At 38.7% G+C, this 22,658-nt stretch overlaps 1 protein-coding gene and 1 non-coding gene across 2 annotated transcripts in view; one reads left to right on the top strand and one right to left on the bottom strand.

Annotated features, from left to right (window-relative positions):
• The window catches only part of UBXN7 (UBX domain protein 7), a 60,747-nt gene that overhangs the window by 9,794 nt on the left and 28,295 nt on the right, over positions 1–22,658 (top strand). The window contains exons 2-3 of the mRNA XM_028505149.2: positions 9,532–9,679; positions 13,862–13,929. Coding sequence (XP_028360950.1) covers positions 9,532–9,679; positions 13,862–13,929 — 216 coding nt within the window. The remainder of the gene's footprint in view (positions 1–9,531; positions 9,680–13,861; positions 13,930–22,658) is intronic.
• Positions 8,004–8,194, bottom strand: LOC114491276. The gene has a single exon (XR_003684069.1). It is a non-coding gene; the product is annotated as a U2 spliceosomal RNA (small nuclear RNA).

The following is a 22,658-nucleotide window of genomic DNA, read 5'->3' as shown; positions in this document are numbered from 1 at the left end:
TCTTTAAAGGAAAAAAAGCAATCCTGATCCTATGTAAATTAAATTACCATATACTAGGTCAGTCTAGAAAGTATCCAGCTATGTAATATGAAAAATAGAGACATTTCTTGAAGAAGATAAACAATATAAGAAACATTGTACATAGGACAGTGATGCTTTAGCCCTGTTCAAATTAGGCACCTTGGGACCTCACACAGTTCTCCCAGTCGCCATCAGCTACCTGTCATATTTTCCTGAATCTGCTCAGTGGTCTCAAATCTCTTCTCTTTCAAAGGTAATTTTAGTTTTGGGAAAAGCCAGAAGTCACAGAGTGCAAAATCTGGGCTGTAGTGGGGACTGAGTCACCTGGGTGATTTGACGTTTTGCAAAAAAATTCTGCACAAGATGTGATGCATCAGTGGGTGCATTATCATGATGAAGCTGCTAATCACCAGTTGCCCATAGCTGTGGCCTTCTGAATTATCCAAATACTTTCCATAGAGAAATGTTCAAGCTTAATGCAAAATTGGATGCAGATTTGTTGCTTTACTTGCTTGTCATTTTGAATGCAGTGAGCACACAGTACACATGCTCACTCAATGGCGTGTATTACCCCCACTGACTATTACAGTGAAGTTGTCATTGTTCATGCACATGTATTCCAGTTCACTTTTCTTAGCTGCCAGGTTACATTGATGTCATGCAAACTGTCCTTGTTATATTAACAATAGTTGGACTTTTTCTGGACTTGTATACCCAGATATAAGGCAAACTCCAAATAAAAGGCATTTCTTTTTTTTTTAAGATTTTATTTATTTATTTTTAGAGAGGGAAGGGAGGGGGGGAGAGAGAGAGAAACATCAATGTGTGGTTGCTGGGGGTCATGGCCTGCAACCCAGGAATGTACCCTGACTGGAAATCGAACCTGCAACACTTTGGTTCGCAGCCCGTGCTCAGTCCACAAAAGGCAATTCTTTATTTGTCCAATTCTCCAGAAAAGATTTTTGGCCAACACAAATATGTAAATTTTTTAGAAATTTAAGTGAAATATACCAATATGTTTTTTGAAAATTTCTATTGATTTAATATTAAATCATAATAGTGTATATTAATGATTTTCTACTCATTTCATGAAATAATTTTGTTCACTAGCATCATAGGTATATGTCTTCGTCAGATATCTGACAAAGCTATAGCTCCTGTGTCATCTGACAGTTTTTTGGAGCATGTGATTTTCATTTTATATTGAGATATAACACTTCTAAAATTTGTATGCTATGCTCTTGTTGGAAATTTTATCTTAACTCCACTTATCCTAAGTACCCATTTGCTGTTTGTGATTTTTGTAGTATAACCATATTGCTTTATAAATATATAAAACATGAATATTGCATACAGTATAAAATTCAAAAGATACAGAAAAGTTGTTTTGACTGAAGCCTGGCCCCTCCCTGGTGAGCTGAAATACTATGAGGTAGCACTAAGTTAGTTTATTAGATATTGATCACATGTAAGCATACATGCTAGATACTGGGGATACCAAGACAAAAACCAGTCCCTGTGTTAGCATTCATGGATATGAACAACAGTGTGGTGATTGTGGGGGGTGGGGCAAGATGGAAGAGACTATAGGTGATGGAAAAATTAAATGAAATCAAATTAAATTAACACTTCTGGCCAAGATGGAGGCATAGGTAGACACACTGTGCCTCCTCGCAAACCAAAATAAGGACAACAACAATTGAGAAATAACAACCAGTTCTGACAGAAGATTGAACTGTATGGAAGGCCAGCAACCAGGGAGTGAAAGTAGACACATTCATCCAGACTGGTAGGAGGGGTGGGGAGGGGGTCGAGGCAAAAAAAAAAAAAAAAAAAAAATCGGTGGCTGCAGACCCGGGTGCTCAAAGCAGCAGTGGGTGGACCCAGCAAGACAGCAGATTGTAGAGGGGCTGGGTGCGCAAGGTGGCTTGCAGGACCAGTCAGTCTCACATTTGTGTACAGATAAACCAGGTGAAACTGGGAAGTGAGACAGACCATGAAACCCAGGGTCCTAGCATGGGGAAATACAGCCTCAAAACATCAATTGAAAGTACCTGTGGGGGTTGAGGTACCAGGAGAGACTCCCACCCTCAAACAGGAGAGTTTGTTGGAAAGACCCATGGGGTCCTAGAATGTACACAAACCTACCCACATGGGAATCAGCACCAGAAGCGCTCAGTTTGCTTGGGGGAAGTGGCAGAAATCTGGCAGAGAGTGGAGCAAGCGCCACTGTTACTTCTTGGACCCCTGCCCCACATACAGTGTCACAATGCAGCAAGCTGGGTACCCTGCCCGGCCAAACACCTAAAGCTCCACCCCTCACTATGTAGCAGGCACATCAAGACACACACAAAAATGGCCCAAACAAAAGAGCAGATCAAAGCTCCAGGAAAAATACAACTAAGCGTGACAAAGAGATAGCCAACCTATCAGATGCACAGTTCAAAGCACTGGTGATCAGGATGTTCACAGAATTGGTTGAATTGGTCTCAAATTAGATGAAAAAATGAAGGCTATGCTAAGTGAAATAAAGGAGAATGTACAGGGAACCACTAGTGATGGGAAGGAAACTGGGACTCAGATCAATGGAGTGGACCAGAAGGAAGAAAGAAACAACCAAACAGAAAAGAATGAAGAAACAAGAATTCAAAAAAATGAGGAGAAACTTAGGAACATTCAGGACATCTTTAAATGTTCCAACATCCAAATTATAGGGGTACCAGGAGGGGAAGAGGAAGAGCAACAAGTGGAAAACTTATCTGAACAAATAATAAGGGGAAACTTCCCTAATCTGGCAAAGGAAATAGACTTCCAGGAAGTCTAGGAAGCTCAGAGAGTCCTAAAGAAGTTGGACCCAAGGAGAAACACACCAAGGCACATCATAATTATATTAGCTAAGATTAAAATGAAGGAGAGACTTCTAGAAGCAGCAAGAGATAAGGAGACAGTAACCTACAAAGGAGTTCCCATCAGACTGTCAGCTGATTTCTCAAAAGAGACCTTGCAGGCAAGAAGGGGTTGGAAAGAAGTATTCCAAGTCATGAAAGCCAAGGACCTACATTCAAGATTGCTCTATCCAGCAAAGCTTTCATTTAGAATGGAAGGGCAGATAAAGTGCTTCTCAGATAAGGTCAAGTTAAGGAGTTCATCATCACCAAGCCCTTATTATATGAAATATTAAAGGGACTTATCTAAGAAAAAGAAGATAAAAAACATGTACAGTAAAGTGACAGCAAACTCACAATTATTAATAGCCACACCTAAAACAAAAACAAATTAAGCAAACAACTAGAACAGGAACAGAACCACAGAAATGGAGATCACATGGAGGGTTAGTAACAGGAGTAGGAGGAGGAGGAGAGGCGGGGAAAAGGTACAGAGAATAAGTAGCATAGATGGTAGGTAGAAAATAGACAGGGAAGGTAAAAATAGTATGGGAAATGTAGAAGCCAAAGAATTTGTAAGTGTGACACATGGACATGAACTAAAAGGGGGGAATGTGGATGAGAAGGGGTGTGCAGGGTGGAGGGGAGCGAAGGGGGGGGGAATGGGACAGCTATAATAGTATAATCAATAAAATATATTTAAAAAATAGTACCTCCTCATAGGGGTTTTTCCTGGGCTCCAATGAATTAACATGGCACATACATCTAGTATGTACTATATAAATTTTTGTGAACTAAAGTTAAAAAAAATTTTGGAATTGTTTTAATTAATTAATTAATTAGTTAATTAAATGTGAAGCTTCTCTTTTGGAGGAACTAGAAAGGAAACCAACATTTACTGCTTAGTAGTATCAGAGGGTCAGAGTGTCAGAGGGATAGGAATTGGGAAGTAGTGTAGAAAATGCTTAGCAGGGGACTTCCGGCAAGATGGAGGAATAGGTGGACGCACCGTACCTCCTCACACAACCAAGATTAGAACAACAATAATTTACAGACAGAATAACACCCAGAACTGACAGAGGATTTATCTGAATGGAAGTCGGACAGCCAAGAAGTTGAAGTAGACCCATATATCCAGACTGGTAGGAGAAGACGAGTTGGGCGGGCGCGGGGCTGGTGCGGGTGGGCGGCGCACGGAGATCAGGGAAAATTTGGCGCGAAATTGGCACGACAGCCATCCGGGGCGCAAGAACGCAGCGGTGATCCCTGAGTATGCAAGCTGCGGCTGGCAGACCCAGTGAGGCAGCGATTGTAGACCAGGGCAGAGCTTGCAGCCCATGATCCCAGAGAAGGGTCTGAGCCCAGGAGAATGGAACTACCGCCATTGTTCCCTCCCGCCCCTGCTCCCGCCCCCACATATAACGTCACAATCTAGGGACTGGGGTGCCCAGCCCCGGTGAACACCTAAGGCTCTGCCCCCCACTGTAACAAGAGCGACCAGACTGGGGGGTGGAAAAAAGGAGAGACAGGGAAAGATATGTTTCCAACAGAGCAGATCAGTCCCCCAGGACTCATCCTTTTGAGCAACCAAGAAATGGCCAATCTATCAGATGCGCAGTTCAAAACACTGGTGATCAGAAAGCTCATGGAACTGGTTGATTTTGGATGCAATTGAGATGAAAGGATGCAGGTTACCATAAAAGAGATGCAGGAAGATACGCGGAGGAGAGCCAATAGTGAAAGGAAGGAATCTGAGTCTCAAAACAATACAGTGGACCAGAAGGAAGATAGAATCAACCAAGCAGGAAAGCATAATGAAATAATTCAAAAAATCGAGGAAAAGCTTAAGAGCATCCAGGACACCTTTAAACGTTCCAACATCCGAATTATAGGGGTACCAGAATGGGAAGGGGAAAAGCAACAAATTGAGCATATATTTGAACAAATAATAAAGGAGAACTTCCCCAGTCTGGCAAAGGAAATAGACTTCCAAAAAATCCAGGAAGCCCAGAGAGCCCCCAAAAAGTTGGACCCAAGGAGAAACACACCAAGGCACATCATAATTACATTAGCCAAGGTAAAAAACGAAGGAGAGAATCCTAGAAGCAGTAAGAGATAAGGAGACAGTAACCTACAAAGGAGTTCCCATCAGACTGTCAGCTGATTTCTCAAAAGAGACCTTACAGGCAAGAAGGGGCTGGAAAGAAATATTCCAAGTCATGAAAGCCAAGGACCTGCATCCAAGATTGCTCTATCCAACAAAGCTTTCATTTAGAATGGAAGGGCAGATAAAGTGCTTCTCAGATAAGGTCAAGTTAAAGGAGTTCATCATCACCAAGCCCTTATTTTATGAAATGTTAAAGGGACTTATCTAAGAAATGAAGATAAAGAAAAAAACATGTATAGTAGAAGGACAGCAAACTCACAATTATTAACAACCACACCTAAAGCAAAACCAAAAGAAACTAAGCAAACAACTAGAACAGGAACAGAACCACAGAAATGGAGGACACATGGAGGGTTAGCAGCAGGGGGGTGGGAGGAGGAGAGAGGGGGAAAAGGTATAGAGAATAAGTAGCATAGAATGTAGGTTGAAAATAGATAGGGGGAGGGCAAGAATAGTACGTGAAATGTAGAAGCTAAAGAACTCATAAGTATGACACATGGACATGAACTAAAGGGGGGAAACGTGGGTGGGAGAGGGGGTACAGGGTGGAGGGGAGAGAAAAGGGGAAATGGGACAACTCTAATAGCATAATCAATAAAATATATTAAAAAATGCTTAGCAAACAAGTTGACACAGTAATACTTAGGGTGATTATTGAGCATGTATCAACCAGCTGAAGCAGAATGGAGGGATGAGGAGGATAAGGATATTCCAAGTGTGTAATTCACTATGACTATACTAAATTGTATGGGATGGGAAAAGGAGAGGCAAAACCAGAGAGATAAGCTGAGACCCGATCACAAAGACTTTCCATATCATAAGGACTTTGTGGGTGTCAGAAAGTCATTAAAGAATTTAAACTGGGGTGTGATACAGTCGGACATGTATTTTGAAACATAACCACAGCAGCCAGGTGGGAGATAGAATGAACAGTTAGGAACCTATTGTAGTAATCCAAGTAAGAGATGTTAAGGGCTTGGTATAAAGCCTCGGAAATAGTAGTAGAGAAAACATATGAGCGATGTTAAGAGTAGAGTCAGCACTTCCCTTTCTGGCAGTGTGGCTAAACTAGAGAGATATCATAGATAACCCTCCTGCTGAGAAAAAAAATCCTGAATAAAATAGGTATTAAATTTTTTTTTCAGAATGTATCATTGGGTTGGCAAGAAAGTAAGGACTACATAGAGACTAAAAATGAAATGAAATTGGGAATGCAAATATTGGCTAGATTTAAAGTAAGCCTTTATCCTGGTGGAATCTGCCCAAACTGAACTGATTTGACCTCTTTTGATAGTGTGATAGGGCAGACGAAGTGGGAAACAAAGCCTGTGGCCTTCCTAAGGAGAGGAGTCTGAAAGAAGATCTCTGCCCCTTCATGGAGTTGATTTTATCATTTCAACCTTGGTTGTTGGGGAGTGGCAGGAGAGATCTTCACTACATATAGGGTCATATTTCCCATGTGGTCTTGTAAAACTTCAAGTCAAGAATATATTTGAAATGGTCCCTGTTTGCTAGTGCCCACAGATGCCTTACAAAATCTATCAAATCATATCCTCTGAGGAATCCTTCAACCCAGGATTCAAAAATCTACAGATTAAAATTCTAAGACACATGAAATCTCAGTAAAAAAAAATGACAAAATGCACAAAAAATCATGCCACAGTAAGCAAGAGCCAGCAGAAACAAGACAGTGGCCCCCTAGAGATTGCAGAAAGTTTATGTTTTGTCTTAATAACTCCAATAAGTGTAATTAATATTGAAACATGAGTATGAAGTAAGGGTCTCTGAATCATGATCAAACAGATTAGGAAAAAATCAAAAATAGAACTTCTGATTATGAAAATTAACTGAAATTAAAAATCAGTGAGCAGATAAAAAACAGATTAGCCCAGCCTAGACTGAAGAATTGTAACATACATCTAATTGGAGTTTTAGAAGGAAGTAAGTGTAACTGGAAGAGTAAGGTAATTGTTAAGTAGAAATGGCTGAGAATTTTTCAGAATTGATAAAAGATAACAGTTCTTATCCTGGCTGGGTGGCTCAGTTGGCTAGAGTGTTGTCCCTGTACACCAAATGGTTGCATGTTCAGTCTCCAGTCGGTGCACGTATGGGAAGCCACTCTTTCTCTCTCACATTTCTTTTCCTCTTCCCTCTTTCCCTTCCTGTCTCTGTAAAATTAACAAAAAACATATCTTCAGGTACGTATTTTTTTAAAAAAGTCCCTGACCAGTGTGGCTCAGTTGGACTGAGCTTTGGTTTGATTCCCGGCTTAATTCCCAGTCCAGGCACATGTTTGTGGGTTGGGTCCCCAGTTGGGGTGTGTAGAAGAGGCAACTGATTGATGTTTCTTTCCCTCTCTGTCTCCCTTCCTCTCTTTAAAAATAAGTAAATAAAAATTTTAAAGAAGATAACAGTTCTTACATACAGTGGAAGTCCAGTGAATCCCAAGCCTTGACAAATTAGAGTGAAACTGCAGAAGACCAAAGACAGAGATCTTAAAATCAACTGGAGAGAAACAGCAGATTGCTATACAAATGTTTTTCCTAAGCATCTGATTTCCTAGCAGCAACAGAAGCCAGAGGACATTGGAATGCTATCTTCAATGTACTGAGAGAAAATAACTCAAGAAAATAGAACATGTATTCAGTAAAACTGAATACCTCCTCCTCCCTCCATCCCCCACCTTGCAAAACACACACACAACCAACAGACCTCAGTGAAATAGATTGTAAGGGACATCATTCAGGTATGAAGGAGTCATCCCAAATGGAAAGCCGTGCTACTTTTTAAAGACCACAAAGTGTTCCATCAAGTAGATTCTGTAATTCAGATTCTACTATTGAACATTTATGTTTTCAGTTTTTCATATCAAGTATGAAGCTATACTGCATATATATGTGGACATGTTTTTGTGTGTTTTATTTATTTATTTTCGGTGCACCATTCCCAGAAGTACTGAAATACCAAGTCAATGTGTGATGTGGATGGAGCAAGCTCCTATTCCATCTCCCAGCTCCAAAAATCCATTTAATATAATGTCCTCGGATAGAAGGTGTATCAGATATTAAACTGATAAGAACAGATACTATACCTGATCTTAGCCAAAAGGCTGAGAAGTGATAATGCGTGTATTATTTTCTGTAGACTAAATAATAAAAGAATAAGTCTTCCTTTGACTAGAAGCCCAAATTACTGGGTCAAAAAAGGAATGAGTATTTTTGTTTCTTGATACATTCTGGAAAAGTGTTTTCCTAAAAGGCTTTACTAATTTATATTGCATCTAACAAACTATGCTGGGTTTACACATGCATAAATGTGTGATAAGGGCAGTTTTAAAAAAAATAGATTTTATTTATTTTAAGAGGGGAAAGGAGAGAGAAAGAAAGGGAGAGAAACATCAATGTGTGGTTGCCTCTTGCCTGCCTCCCACCTGGGACCTGGCCCACTTGTGCCTTGACTGGGAATTGAACCAACAACCCTTTGGTTCACAGGCCGACACTCAGTCCACTGAGCCACACCAGCCAGGGTTGATTGGGGCAGTTCTTAATGATTAAGATTGACATTTTTCATGAGGTTTTGACAGTTCTATCTTTGACAAAAATATTCTATCTCACTTCTCTCCTACTGTTAATGAAAAATACTTTTTTAAAAAATAGAAATGAAATGCATTGTTTCTAACAATTTCCAACTTCTAAAATGTAGTCTTTGTTTTTCTTTATCTTTTTTTGCTTGTTAACAAATATATAGTTAGTCCATTTAAAGAAAAGTCAAATAAATGCTTTATTTAGTTTTCATTTTATTATAAAGGAAGACTATTTTAAAGACTATTTTAAAACTGCTGCTTTTCACCCTGGCTGGTGTGGCTCAGTGGATTGAGTGCAGGCCTGTGAACCAAAGAGTCACTGTTTCGATTTCCAGCAGGGCACATGTGTGGGTTGCAGGTCTCTCATGTACCTGGTGTGGGGAGGCACCTCATGAGAGGCAACTACACTGATGTTTCTCTCCTGCTTTCTCCTTCCCTTCCTTCCCCTCTCTCTAAAAATAAATAAAATCTTTAAGGCTGTTACTTTTCTAGCTTTGTATATGTTCACACTATAGCAACAGTGCAGAAGTCTAAACAGTTTTTTAAAAATCATTCATTTGTTAAATTGATTTTCTTAGAGAGAGGAATGAAGAGAGAAAAACATTGATTTGTTGTTTCACTTGTTTTTGCATTCATTGGCTGACTCTGTATTTGTCCTGCCCTGACCGAGGATCAAACCCACAACCTTGGTATATCAGGATGATACCAATTGAGCTACTTAGCTAGGGCCTAAAGTTATTTATTCTTAAAGGGAAAATGTATTAATTTGCTTGGGAATTCTGTATTCTTATTAGAACTGAATATAAGAAGGTTTTTTTTAAAAATTTTTTTCTTTCTTCCTTTTTTTTTTTTTTTTTTTTTTTTTTATATTTCAGGTGCAAGTGAAAGTGTAGGGAAACATATGCTTGAAGCCTGCAACAATAATCTGGAGATGGCAGTCACCATGTTTTTGGATGGTGGTGGAATCGCTGAAGAGCCCAGTACCAGTTCAGCAAGTGTCTCCACTGTTAGACCACACACAGAGTATGAATTTATTTTTTCTTTAAAAAAAAATATTTATTTATTTATTTATTTTAGAGAAAAAGAGAGGGAGAAACATCAATATGCAGTTGCCTCTCATACGCCCCCCCACTGGGGACCTGACTTGGCCAGCAACCCAGCCGTGTGCCCTGACTGGGAATGGAACCAGTGACCCTTTGGTTTGCAGGCCAGTGCTCCACACCAGCCAAGGCTGAATTTATTATTTCTTATTAGGAGCAACCTCCTGCCTAAATCAAGTAGTTGTATTTTTATCAGGTTAATTTTCCATTTTTGAAGAAAATTATAAGTTGAAAGTGTCTGAAAAAGTGTCAAATGGAAATTTTTACACTTACATACTTGAAATTCACTAAGGCACTATTGCGTCTGTTATTTAATCCTCAAAAGAACCCTGTAGGATGGCCTTATCCACATTTTACAGGTGAGGAAGGAGAGGCATAGTCATTTTCCCAAGGTACACAGCAATTAAATAGCAGATAGGGAAGTGAAGCCCAATAATGATCAGATTTCCCAATGCTAGCTTTCCTTACATTGTTCCATTTTTGACTATCATGAAAAAAATGTTTAGTTGATTTTAGAGAGAATGTTTAGAGAGAAACAGGAAAAGAGAGAAACATCAAGTAAGTTGTTTTACTTATTCATGCATTCATTAATTGTTGAGTCTTGTATGTGTACTGACCGGGGATTAAACTTGCAACCGTGCCATGAAAAAATTTTGAAAAATAATTCTAGTCCTTTATACCTTAAATAGTTATATGCAGTTAATTATTAGAAGCACCTTCAGCATATGTAATTGTACTATATAGAGAATAATAATAAGTGGTAAGCAGATTTGTTCTTTTTTGCCCTTTATATCTGATACCAATGAGAGTTTGAAATGAGTATCTTTTGGGCAAAGTACCAGCTGTCTTTGGAAAATATTAGAAATGAACATTACTCAGAGGAAAACCATTAATTGTTTTTGTTTAAAAACAAAACAAAACAAAACAAAATTTAGCCCCAGCTGGTATGGCTCAGTGGATTGAGTGCCGGCCTGCGAACTGGGGAGTCACCAGTTCAATTCCCAATAGAGGCACTTACCTGGGTTGCCAGCCAGATCCCCAGTGGTGGGCAGATGGGCACGAAGGTGGGAGGCAGCCACACATTGATGTTTCTCTCCCCCTCTTCCTCCCTCCCTCTCTTCCCCTCTCTCTAAAAATAAGTAAAAATCCTTAAAAACATAAAATAACCCAAAATTTAAAAGATTCTTATATAATACTTTAATACTTGCAGTCCTTTATCACTCATTGTTTTTAACATGAAATACCAAATAGAGGAATTCCCTTAAATAGGGATAGGCAAAAGACATGGATTTTATTTTTACTAAATTAGACATAGATGTAAGAGGCCAAATAACATTCAAGACACTCTTGCCTCTTTTATTGATATAGTTCCACATTCTATAGTAATATTGTTTCCACATGAAGCATGAACTTCAGAGATTGTTAATATTTTGTAAAGTTCATTCTTGTCAGTGCTGGCCATTTATCCCATTCTCCATCAACATAGCATGTAAATCATTATGAAAACATGATTTACTTTACAGAAACTTGAATAACAGGTATTCACAGCAGATTTGAGAGAACCTATCTGTCCACACTGTATAAAACATGTTTTTTAATTGTTTAAAAATAGTTTTTATATGTGAATATCTTTCCTTATTGAATTCTACTATAATTTTTTAAAAATATTTAATTTTTTTATTTTTAGAGAGAGGGAAAGGGAAGAGAGGGAGAGAAACGTCGATGTGAGAGAAACATCGATTGGTTGCCTCTCGTTCTCACCTCAACTGGGGACAGCACCTGAAACCCAGGCATGTGCCCTGACCAGGAAGCAAACCCATGACCTTTCTCTTTGTGGGACGACAGTCAACCAACTGGGCTATACCACTCAGGGCCTGAATTACATTATAATTTGACTTAGATTATTTGTATTATTAATTGGTTAACATTTAATAGTGGCTCCTAATTTCTAAACTATAATTTTCACTCTTTACAGTTCATCGTTTCTATTTCATTCTTCCATCTTTGATTGGTGGTTAAAAATCTTGGAAAAGATACCCTCAAATATGTAGTAATCAATTCTTTATGTATAGGACTACTACTGATTGAGATAATTATATATAAATGTAAAAGTGAGGTATACCAATAATGGAAAGATTTATTTAGGTAAAAGATATCTTTTAGAATCTTAGTTTTCTTAAGATAATGGCCTGTTTTTCTTTGATGAAAGAGAATTAATAGAGCTTCCTCTTACAGACACATTGTCTATTCCTTCAGATTATTGAAATGCTGTGTTTAAACAGTGACTGGACTAATACCTAGTAGGAAAGAATACTTAGTATAATTTTGAATTTTTTTAAAAGATTTTATTTTATTTTTAGACAGAGGGGAAGGAAAGGAGAAAGAGAGGGAAAGAAACATCAGTGTGTGGTTGCCTCTCACACACCCCCTACTGAGGACCTAGCCTGCAACCCAGGCATGTGCGCTGACTGGGAATTGAACCGGTGACCCTTTGGTTCACAGGCTGGTACTCAATCCACTGAGCCACACCAGCCAGGGCAATTTTGAATTATTTTTTATTTTTCAGTCATTTGTCTTATTGTATATTTCTTTGTCTGGTTATTTGATTGCTGGATGTTCTTGTTGACAAATGAATGTTGATACTTTATTTTATAAAGTATATTTTGGAGTTCTGACTCTTAGATATCAAAAAACAGTGCCTTAGGTTCAGTTACTACTATTAGAAACACCTGAAAGAAAAACATGGGCCTAACTTAAATTAACATTATAAGCAGGAAGATAATAAATTTGGAACCTATTATTTGCTATTAATTAGCAGAATTTAATATTTAAGTTAAAACTGTAAAATAAGGTAAAATATTATACCATTTTTACAGTATATCGAAATGAGGGTTTTGTTTTTTGTTTTTTTTTTACTGGAAGACATGGATTATTAGCAAACTCTCTAGACATAAACTTTGAAGAGTTTATAGGCTTTTAAAAGATGAGTAATTGCCCTGACTGGTGTGGCTCAGTAGGTTGGGCATCATCCTGCAAAGAGAAAGGTCACAGGTTTGATTCCTAGCCAGGACACATTCCTGGGTTGCAGGCCAGGTCCCAGGTTGGGAGCGTGCAAGAAGTAACCAATCAATGTTTCTCTCCCACTCTTTCTCCCTCTCTTCCCCTCTCTCTAAAAATAAATTTAAAAAAATTGAGTATTAGTTTTTCTTTTCTGTATAGTAGCATCTATTGAATAAATAATCCAGGGTAATGCCTATTTAGCCATCTTCATAACTAGCATAAAATTCACTTTATGTTTCATTAAGCTTATTTTAATATATCTGTGTAATTATTTGTTTGATGTGGTAGTAAAAGTGCTTTTATTAAGCCAATATTTTCAATTAATTTTTTGCTTGGGTTTTAAATTTTTTATTTAAGAGTATTTTTATTTATTGATTTTTAGAGGGGGAGAGAAATAAACATCGATTTGTTGTTCCATTTATATATGCTTTAATTAGTGGTTCTTTTTTATTTTTAGTTTTTTATTTTATTTTAGCGGGGAAGAGAGGGAGAGAAACATTGATGGGAGAGAGAAACATCAATTGACTGCCTTTTATATATTCCTCAACTGGGAACCAAACCTACAACTGAAGCATGTGCTCTGACTGGGAATCAAACCAGTGACCTTTGTGTTTTCACAATGATACCCAACCAACTGGGCCACACCAATTGGGGCCATTGGTTGATTATTGCATGTATCCTGAGGGGGAATGGAACCCACAGCCTTGTTGTATTAGGATGACAGTCCAGTCAAGGCCTGATACATTTTTTTAATTAATGCCTCACCCCCACTTTTTTTTTTTTTTTTTTTTTTTTTTTAAGAATTTAAGGCAGGGAACTTGACTGGGAAGGAGAAATATTTTGTTCTCTTTATAAATCATTTGAATTACTGTGTACTTTAATTCCAATTGATCTCTATATAGAAACATTATTCATCACTGTGGTTCCTGAAAGTTAAGTCTGGTGTTCATTACTTATTAATTTGAATGCACTCACAATAGTTACAGAAAGAACAGGTAGCAAAAAACACCTTTCATTTTGGTATTTTCCCACTTTTTTTGAATAGAGAAGAAGTCCGTGCCCCAATTCCTCAAAAGCAGGAAATATTGGTGGAACCAGAACCTTTGTTTGGTGGTAAGTTCTTCTTTTTTCCTTAGCTTTATTTGACTTTGTTTTTACCTTTAGGATTTTAATGAAACTATCAAAAGATATGAAGGCTTGCTTAGATTGTTACTCCAAGTGTATACTTACCTTGTGTACTCTTCTCAGGAAAGTTGCACAATCGATTGTTCCAAGGAGTTAACCAGACTAAAAAGTTGGTATTTGCTGCAGAGGGCCAAAGGGAGGAAAATTTGAAACCTCTTCCTTGGAATGGAAACCAATCATTCTATCACTAGAGAAAAGATTCCAGTTATTTTTATGTTCTGGATACCTACCTGACTGCCATATTCTTAGTGTTGTGATATGTGTTACTTTCACTATTTCTTAATTTCTAGACATGGTTTTCCTATTTTGATGAAAGGAGAAAATGATACCTAATCCATGCAAAAAAAATGTGATATCAGCCTGGGTGTGTAGAGAACATGGTAAAAATAGGATGTATAATCAGATTTAAAGAAGATTTATCATTTTAGTTTAATAAACACTTTTTGTGAGCCAAATATTTTAGGTATTAATAGGTATATGTAAAAGTATAAGACAAAGTAATCTAGTTGGACAGACAAATGCATAGAAATGTACATTCTACATATTGAGAACAGTAGTGCAGGGAATAGGCCTATAAAAAGTTTTACTGATAAACTAGACTAAAGGAGAACAAATAAGTTGTAAGAGAGATGAAGAAAATTATATAAACCATATCCTTTTTTAATCAAATTTATTAGTGACATTGTTTAATAAAATAATACAGGTTTCAGGGGTACAGTTCTATAATACATCATCTGTATATTGTGCGTTTATCACCCCAAGTCAAGTACCCTTCCACCTCTATTTATCCCCCCTTTACCCTTTCCTACCTCTGCCCACCCCACTTTCCCTCTGGTAATCACCATACTGTTGTCTAGGTCTATGAGGGTTTTTTGTTTTTTTCTTAATCCCTTTACTTTTTTTCACACAGCCTCCACCCCCTTCCTCTGACAACTGTCAGTCTGTTCTCTGTATCTATGAGCCTGTTTCTATTTTGTTTGTTAGTTTTATATAAATGATATCTTTTGATTTGAAAAAGCACCTTAATTGAGAGTATTTTTTTAAGGTTGATCTTTAGCTTTGGGTTTTACTGTAGCAAGAAATAAAAGAATATACCATTTAGATTCAGACATAGATATAGAAGGAAGAAAACTGTAAGATCTGAATATTGAAGTATAACATGTGCTTTCTGTATTGTTTGATTCAGCCAGTTATTATGTTAATACACTAGAAGTAATAAAGCAAATAATTTTTAAAAATATAAATGTTACAAATATTTTTAGAGCTGTGGAGTAATACCCTTGTAAGATTTATGTTTTCTTTAATGCAAGGAAGAAGGCAGGATCTTTGAGTGGGGAAGACTACATGAAATAGATTCTGTGCTGTTTTACCGTTGAACAAAGACACAAGAGTTCCCATTTGAACTCCCACTATCCTCATTTTACCTTTTGTTTGATATACATTAGGAGGATGAGAATGACTTTATACAGTTAGGAAGTTAGTCTGAACTGTCATTATTAGACTTATTATAACCTAAGAGGTTTTTAGAGAACTATTTCTTTGTAGGACAGTTTTAATTTAAAGTGTGATTTTTTAAAAGTATTTTATTGATTATGCTATTACAGTTTTCTCAATTTTTCCCCCTATATCCTCCCTCTGCCCTACATCCCCAACCCTCCTGCATTCCCCACCCCTTGCTTTCATGTCCATGGTTGTACATATAAGTTCTTTGATTTCTGTTCCCTATACCATTCTTAACCTCTCCCCATCTATTTTATGCCTACCAATTATGCTTCTTATTCCCTGTACCTTTTCCCCCTATTCTTCCCCTCCCCTTCCCCACTGAAAACTCTCCATGTGATGTCCATTTTTCTGATTCTGTTCCTGTTCTAGTTGTTTGCTTACTTTTTGTTTTTGTTGTTTTTCTTTTTTCTTTTTTTTTAGGTTCAGTTGTTGATAGTTGTGAGTTTGTTGTCATTTTACTGTACATAGTTTTTGATCTTCTATTTCTTAGATAAGTTCCTTTAACATTTCATATAATAAAGGCTTGGTGATAATGAACTCCTTGAACTTGACCTTATCTGGGAAGCACTTCATCTGCCCATCAAATGATAAAGCTTTGCTGGATAGAGCAATCTTGGATTTAGGTCCTTGCCTTTCATGACTTGAAAATACTTCTTTCCAGCCCCTTCTTGCTGGTAAGATTTCTTTTGAAAAATCAGCTGATAGCCTTACAGGCACTCCTTTGTAGGTAACTTTCCTTTCCTCTTGCTGCTTTTAAGATTCTCTTCTGATCTTTAATCTTGAGTAACTTATTTATGGTATGTCTTGGTGTGTTCCTTCTTGGGTCCAACTTCTTTGGGGGTTGCTGGACTTCCTGGAATTCTATTTCCTTTGCCAGATTGGGGAAGTTTTCCTTCATTATTTTTTCAAGTAAGTTTTCAATTTCTCGCTGTTCTTCTTCTCCTTCTGGTACCCCCATGATGCGGATACTGGAACATTTAAAGATGTTCTGGGGCTTCCTAAGCCTCACCTCATTTGTTTGCATTCTTGTTTCTTCATTCTGTTCTAGTTGAATGTTTATTTCTTCCTTCTAGTCCAAATTGTTGATGTGAGTCCTGGTTTCCTTCTCCTCACTGTTGGTTCCTTATATATTTTTCTTTATTTCACTTTTTCATAGCCTTCACTTCTTTCTCTATATTGCATCTGTACTAAACCAATTCTGTGAGCATCCTGATTACCAGTGTTTTGAACTCCACATCTGATAGGTTGGCTATCTTGTTGTCAGTTTTTTTTTTTTTTCCTGGAGTTTTGATCTGTTCTTTCATTTGGGCTATATTTTTTGTCTTGGTACACCTGTTAGGTATAAGCGGCAGAGCCTTAGGTATTCACCAGGATGGGGCAACCGATGCTGCATTGTGGCACTGTCTGTGGGGGAGGGGTCAGAGAGGGAACAGTGCTGCTTGCTCAGCTGTTGGCTGGCTTTCAGTCACTTCCCCTGCTACCCACAAGCAAATTGGGCCCTTTTGGTGCTGATTTCTGCGTAGGTGGTTTTGTGTATGGTTCTAGAACCCTGTGGGTCTCTCCAACGAACTTTCCTGTGAGTCTGGGAGTTTCTTCTGCCACCACAAACCCCATAGGTTTTTACAGCCAGAGATTCTGAGGCTATAGTTTCTTACACTGGAACCCTGGGTTGCACAGTCTGTCTCACTCCCCAGTTGTTCCTCCTGGTTTATCCAAACGCATATGTGCAACTCCCCCTCCCTGCCCCACCCCCGCTGCCCCGGTACGCCAGGTGCCACCTCACCTGCCTGTTCTGTCACCATGCCACGTGTCCTCTATGGCCTGGCTGCCTTACCTTCGCCCCTCCTACCAGTCTGGATGAATGTTTCTTGGTTTAACTCCTTGGTGGTTGGACTTTCATACAGTTTGATTTTCATGCAGTTCTGGTTGCTTTTTGTGTTTAAATTTGTTGTTCTTGTTTTGGTTATGCGAGGAAGCAAAGAGTATCTACCTACGCCTCCATCTTGGCCAAAGTCCAAGGAAAAGTTCTTTAAAATCCTTGATTGATTGATTGATTTTAGAGAGATAGATGGAGAGAAGCATTGATTTGTTGTTCCACTTATTTATGCATTCGTTGGTTGATTCTTGTATGTGCCCTGACTAGGGATCAGACCTGCAACCTTAGCATGTTAAGATGATGCGCTAACCAGCTGAACTACCTGTCAAAGTTTAAGGAAAAGTTCTTAAACAGTAGTTTGAGTTGCAAGCTAAATTAGCTGCTTTTTTTAATGGAACATTATTTTTATATGCTAGATTGCTGACAAGCTATATATATTTTAAATTCCATTCTTTTATTTTGAATTTTATTTATCAATTACAGTTTACAGTCAGTATTATATATTAGTTTCAGGTGTACAGCATAGTGGTTAGATAATCACATACTTTATAAAGCGTTCCTCCCAATATTTCCAGTGCCCACCTGACACCACATATATAGGTGTTACAGTATTATTGAATTATACCCTATGTTGGACTTTTTGTTTCTGTGATTATTTTGTAATTACCAGTTTGTACTTCTTAATCCCTTGACTGTTTTCACCCAGTTATCCAAATTTCCTTTCCTCTGGCAACCATCAGTCTGTTTTCTGTCTGTATATCTATTTGAATGTTGTTTGTTCATTTAGTTTGTTCCTTAGTTACCACACATTAAGTAAAATTAGATGGTATTTGTCTTTCTCTGACTTACTTCACTTAGCATGATACCCTCTAAATCCATCTGTGCTGTCTCAAATGGTAAGGTTTTTTTTTAATATATTTTATTGATTATGCTATTATAGTTGTCTCATATTCCCCCCTTCACTCCCCTCCACCCTGTACACCCTCTCCCACCCATATCCCCCCCTTTAGTCATGTCCATGTGTCATGCTTATATGTTCTTTAGCTTATACATTTCCCATACTATTCTTACCCTCTCCCTATTTATTTTCAACCTACAATCTATGCCACTTATTCTCTGTACCTTTTCCCCCTCTCTCCTCCTCCCACCCCCCTGCTGCTAACCCTCCATGTGCCCTCCATTTCTGTGGTTCTGTTCCTGTTCTAGTTGTTTGCTTAGTTTCTTTTGGTTTTGCTTTAGGTGTGGTTGTTAATAATTGTGAGTTTGCTGTCCTTCTACTATACATGTTTTTTCTTTATCTTCTTTTTTTAGATAAGTCCCTTTAACATTTCATAAAATAAGGGCTTGGTGATGATGAACTCCTTTAACTTGACCTTATCTGAAAAGCACTTTATCTGCCCTTCCATTCTAAATGAAAGCTTTGCTGGATAGAGTAATCTGGGATATAGGTCCTTGGCTTTCATGACTTGGAATATTTCTTTCCAGCCCCTTCTTGCCTGTAAGGTCTCTTTTGAGAAATCAGCTGACAGTCTGATGGGAACTCCTTTGTAGGTTACTGTCCCCTTATCTCTTGCTGCTTCTAGGATTCTCTCCTTCGTTTTTTACCTTGGCTAATGTAATTATGATGTGCCTTGGTGTGTTTCTTCTTGGGTCCAACTTTTTGGGGGCTCTCTGAGCTTCCTGGATTTTTTGAAAGTCTATTTCCTTTGCCAGACTGGGGAAGTTCTCCTTTATTATTTGTTCAAATACGTGTTCAATCTGTTGCTTTTCCTCTTCCTCTTCAGGTACCCCTATACGGATGTTGGAACGTTTAAAGATGTCCTGGAGGTTCCTAAGCTTTTCCTCGTTTTTTTTTGAATTCTTATTTCTTCATTTTTTCCTGTTTGTTTTTTTCTTCCTTCTGGTCCACTTTATTGTTTTGAGTCCCAGTTTCCTTCCCATCTCTATTGGTTCTCTGTGCATCTTCCTTCATCTGTTTATGGTAACCTGCATCCTTTCATCTAATTTGCACCCAAAATCAACCAATTCTGTGAGCTTCCTGATCACGTGTTTTGAACTGTGCATCTGATAGATTGGCAATCTCTTGGTCGCTCAAAAGGATGAGCCCTGGGGCATTGATCTGTTTTTCTGTTTGAAACACGTCGCTCCTGTTACGGTGAGGGGCAGAGCCTTAGGTGTTCACCGGGGCTGGGCACCCCAGTCACTAGATTGTGACGTTGTATGTGGGGGTGGGGTGCGGTGGGAGGGAACAATGGCGGTAGCTCCGTTCTCCTGGGATTTCAGACCCTTCCCTGGGATCTTGGGTTGCACGCTCTGCCCTTGTTCACAATTGCAGCCTCACTGGGTCCGCCAGTTGCCTCTTGCGTACTCAGGGTCCACACGCTGTGATCTTGCGTGCCACCTCCAGCGATCTTGCGCGCCCCGGATGGCTTAAGCGCTCCCGGTTGCCTATGCGCCCATTTCTCCCTGTTCTCCGAACTCACAACCTGCGCCCGGCTGCTGCTCGTCTCTGCCCCTCCTACCGGTCTGGATGAACGGGTCTACTTCAACTTCCTGGCTGTCCGACTTCCATTCAGATAAATTCTCTGTCAGTTCTGGGTGTTAGTCTGCCTCTAAATTATTGTTGTTCTAATCTTGGTTGTGTGTGGAGGTACGGTGCGTCCACCTATGCCTCCATCTTGCCGGAAGTCCCCTCAAATGGTAAGGTTTCATTCTCTTTTTTATGGCCGAGTAATATTCCAGTGTGTGTGTGTGTGTGTGTGTGTGTGTGTGTGTTTACGTACGTGTGTGCCAAGCTTTTTAATCCACTTGGCTGTTACTAGTCATTCGGATTGCCTCCACAGCTTAGCTATTGTAAATAACACTAATGAACACAGGGGCGCATATATTCTTTTGAATTAGTGTGTTGGGTTTCTTCAGATGCATACACAGAAATAGAATTGCTGGGTAATAAGTGAGTTGCATTTTTAAAATTTTGAGGAGCCTCCATACTGTTTTCCATAGTGGCTGCCCCAATCTGCATTCCCATCAAGTGTACACGAGGGGTCCCTTTTCTCCACATCCTCACCAGTACTTGCTATGTGTAGATTTATTGTTTTATTTTTTTAAGATTTTGCTTATTTTTTAGAGAGAGAGAGTAAAGGATGGAGAAAGAGAGGGAGAGAAACATCTATGTGCTAGAGAAACATTGATTGGTTGCCTCTCACATGCCCCCCGCCCCATCCCCCAGCTGTGGACCTGGCTTACAACCCAGACATGTACCTTGACTGGGAATCAAACCAGTAACCTTTCAGATTTCAGGCAGGCGCCCAACCCACTGATCCACACTAGCCAGGACTGTGGATATATTGTTAAATAGCCATTCTCACAGGTTGTGAGGTAATACATTGTGGTTTTAATATGCGTGTTTTTTTTATGATTAATAATATTTAGCCTATTTTAATATGTCTGTTGGCCATCTGTATGCCCTCTTTGGAGAAGTGTCTATTCATAGGTCCTGCCCATTTTTTAATTGGGTTGTCTCTTTTTTATTTTGGTGTTCAGTTGTATGAGTTCTTTATAAAATTTGGGCATTAACCCCTTTACAGGTGTATCACTGCCAAATATCTTCTTCCATTCAGTAGATTGTCTTTTTTGTTTATTGATGATTTCATTTGCTATGCAAAACTTTCTTGGTTCGTTATAGTCCCATTTGTTTATTTTTTCTTTCGGATAGGCTTATAGTTATTTAGATCTAGGCATTTGGCAGACTTTTTAAAAACATTTGTTTGTTTATTTTTAGAGAGGGGGAAAGGGAAAGGAGAAAGAGAGGGAGAGACACATCGAAACATCAGTGTAAGAAAGAGACATCAACCAGTTGCTTCTCATATGCACACCAATTGGGGACCAAAGCCACAACTTAGGCATGTGCCCTGACTGAGAATTGAACCCACGACCTTTCGCTTTTCGGAATAATGGCCAGCCAACTGAGCTACACGGGTCTGGGTGGCAGACATTTTTTTGAAAATGAACAAAACTTGTTACTGTTTCAAGGCAAACAACTGATATTATTTGTTACCAGTGATTTTTTAAAAAAATCTTTTAGGCAGAAATTGGAATATTGGAAAGTTTATATATACGATTGTGAGCTTGATGACATGTCACTACTTAAAGACTTTCTGACGATATTATTGGTGACATTAACAGATGGTGATTTTTAAAGATTGTGTGATGAAATGGTCAATATTTGGAATGTATGCATAACTCATTAAACAAGTATTTTCAAAAGGCCAATGCACAATATTACAGAATTGTGCCTGGGTAAAAGATCTATTCATATCATATGGTGGATTGCACAGAGAGATTAAATATGTATTGTTTTGTAACAGATTGCTCCAAAATTGAGTGTTCTGAAACACCAGACATTGTTATTTCTCAGTTTCTGTGGATCAGGAATTTAGGTGTGGCTTAGCCAGGTGCCTTTAGTTAAGGTCTCTCACAAGGGTGTAATCAAGGTATCTATCATCCAGGGCTACAGTCATCTTACATAGCTTGAATAGAGGAGGATCTCTCTTTCTGAGCCTTCTCATGCTGCTGTTGGTTGGAGACATCTGGGCCTTACCATAGAGCAAATGAGAGGGCCAGAGGGGACCTCCCAAGATGCAAGCCATCATCTTCTGTTTTGTTTTGTTTTGTTTTGTTTTTTTCAATGTGTGGTTGCCTCTCATGAGCCCACCCCACCCTCCCCCTGTACCGAGGACCTGGCCTACAACCCAGGCATGTGCCCTGACTGGGAATTGAACCAGTGACCCTTTGGTTTATAGGCCAGTGCTCAATCCACTGAGCCACACCAGCCAGGGCACCGCCATCTTTTTAAATCTCATTGGAAGTGACATACCATCCAGGCCTGTCACCTCTGCCACATTCTGTTTGAACCTGCTCATACTCAAGTTATTCAAACACAGTTATGAATTTTGAAAGATAGGGATTATTGGGGTCCATGTTGGAGACTGCCTACCACATAGACCTATAGATTTTAATGGAGCAGCATATGAAAAGTTCATTGATAAGATTTTAGATTCCACATTTCAACTAATCTTTAAGAAACTTCCACTGGTTGATTTTTGCTGTAGCATCAGAGGAGAATATTTACAATTATCTTAAAATACTATTATAATGGCAGTTGGCAGAACAGAATTCAGAAGCACATCTGAAAATCCAGATATATTCTCTTAAGCCAGATGTTAACAGATTTGTGAAAGTGTCACTCTTCCCACTAAATTTTTTTCTCCACCAGCCC

The sequence above is a fragment of the Phyllostomus discolor genome, chromosome 2 (genome assembly GCF_004126475.2).
Source record: "Phyllostomus discolor isolate MPI-MPIP mPhyDis1 chromosome 2, mPhyDis1.pri.v3, whole genome shotgun sequence".
Lineage (NCBI taxonomy): Eukaryota > Metazoa > Chordata > Mammalia > Chiroptera > Phyllostomidae > Phyllostomus > Phyllostomus discolor.
The sequence above is the reverse complement of the archived record's forward strand: the minus strand, read 5'-3'. Positions and strand labels throughout refer to the sequence as shown.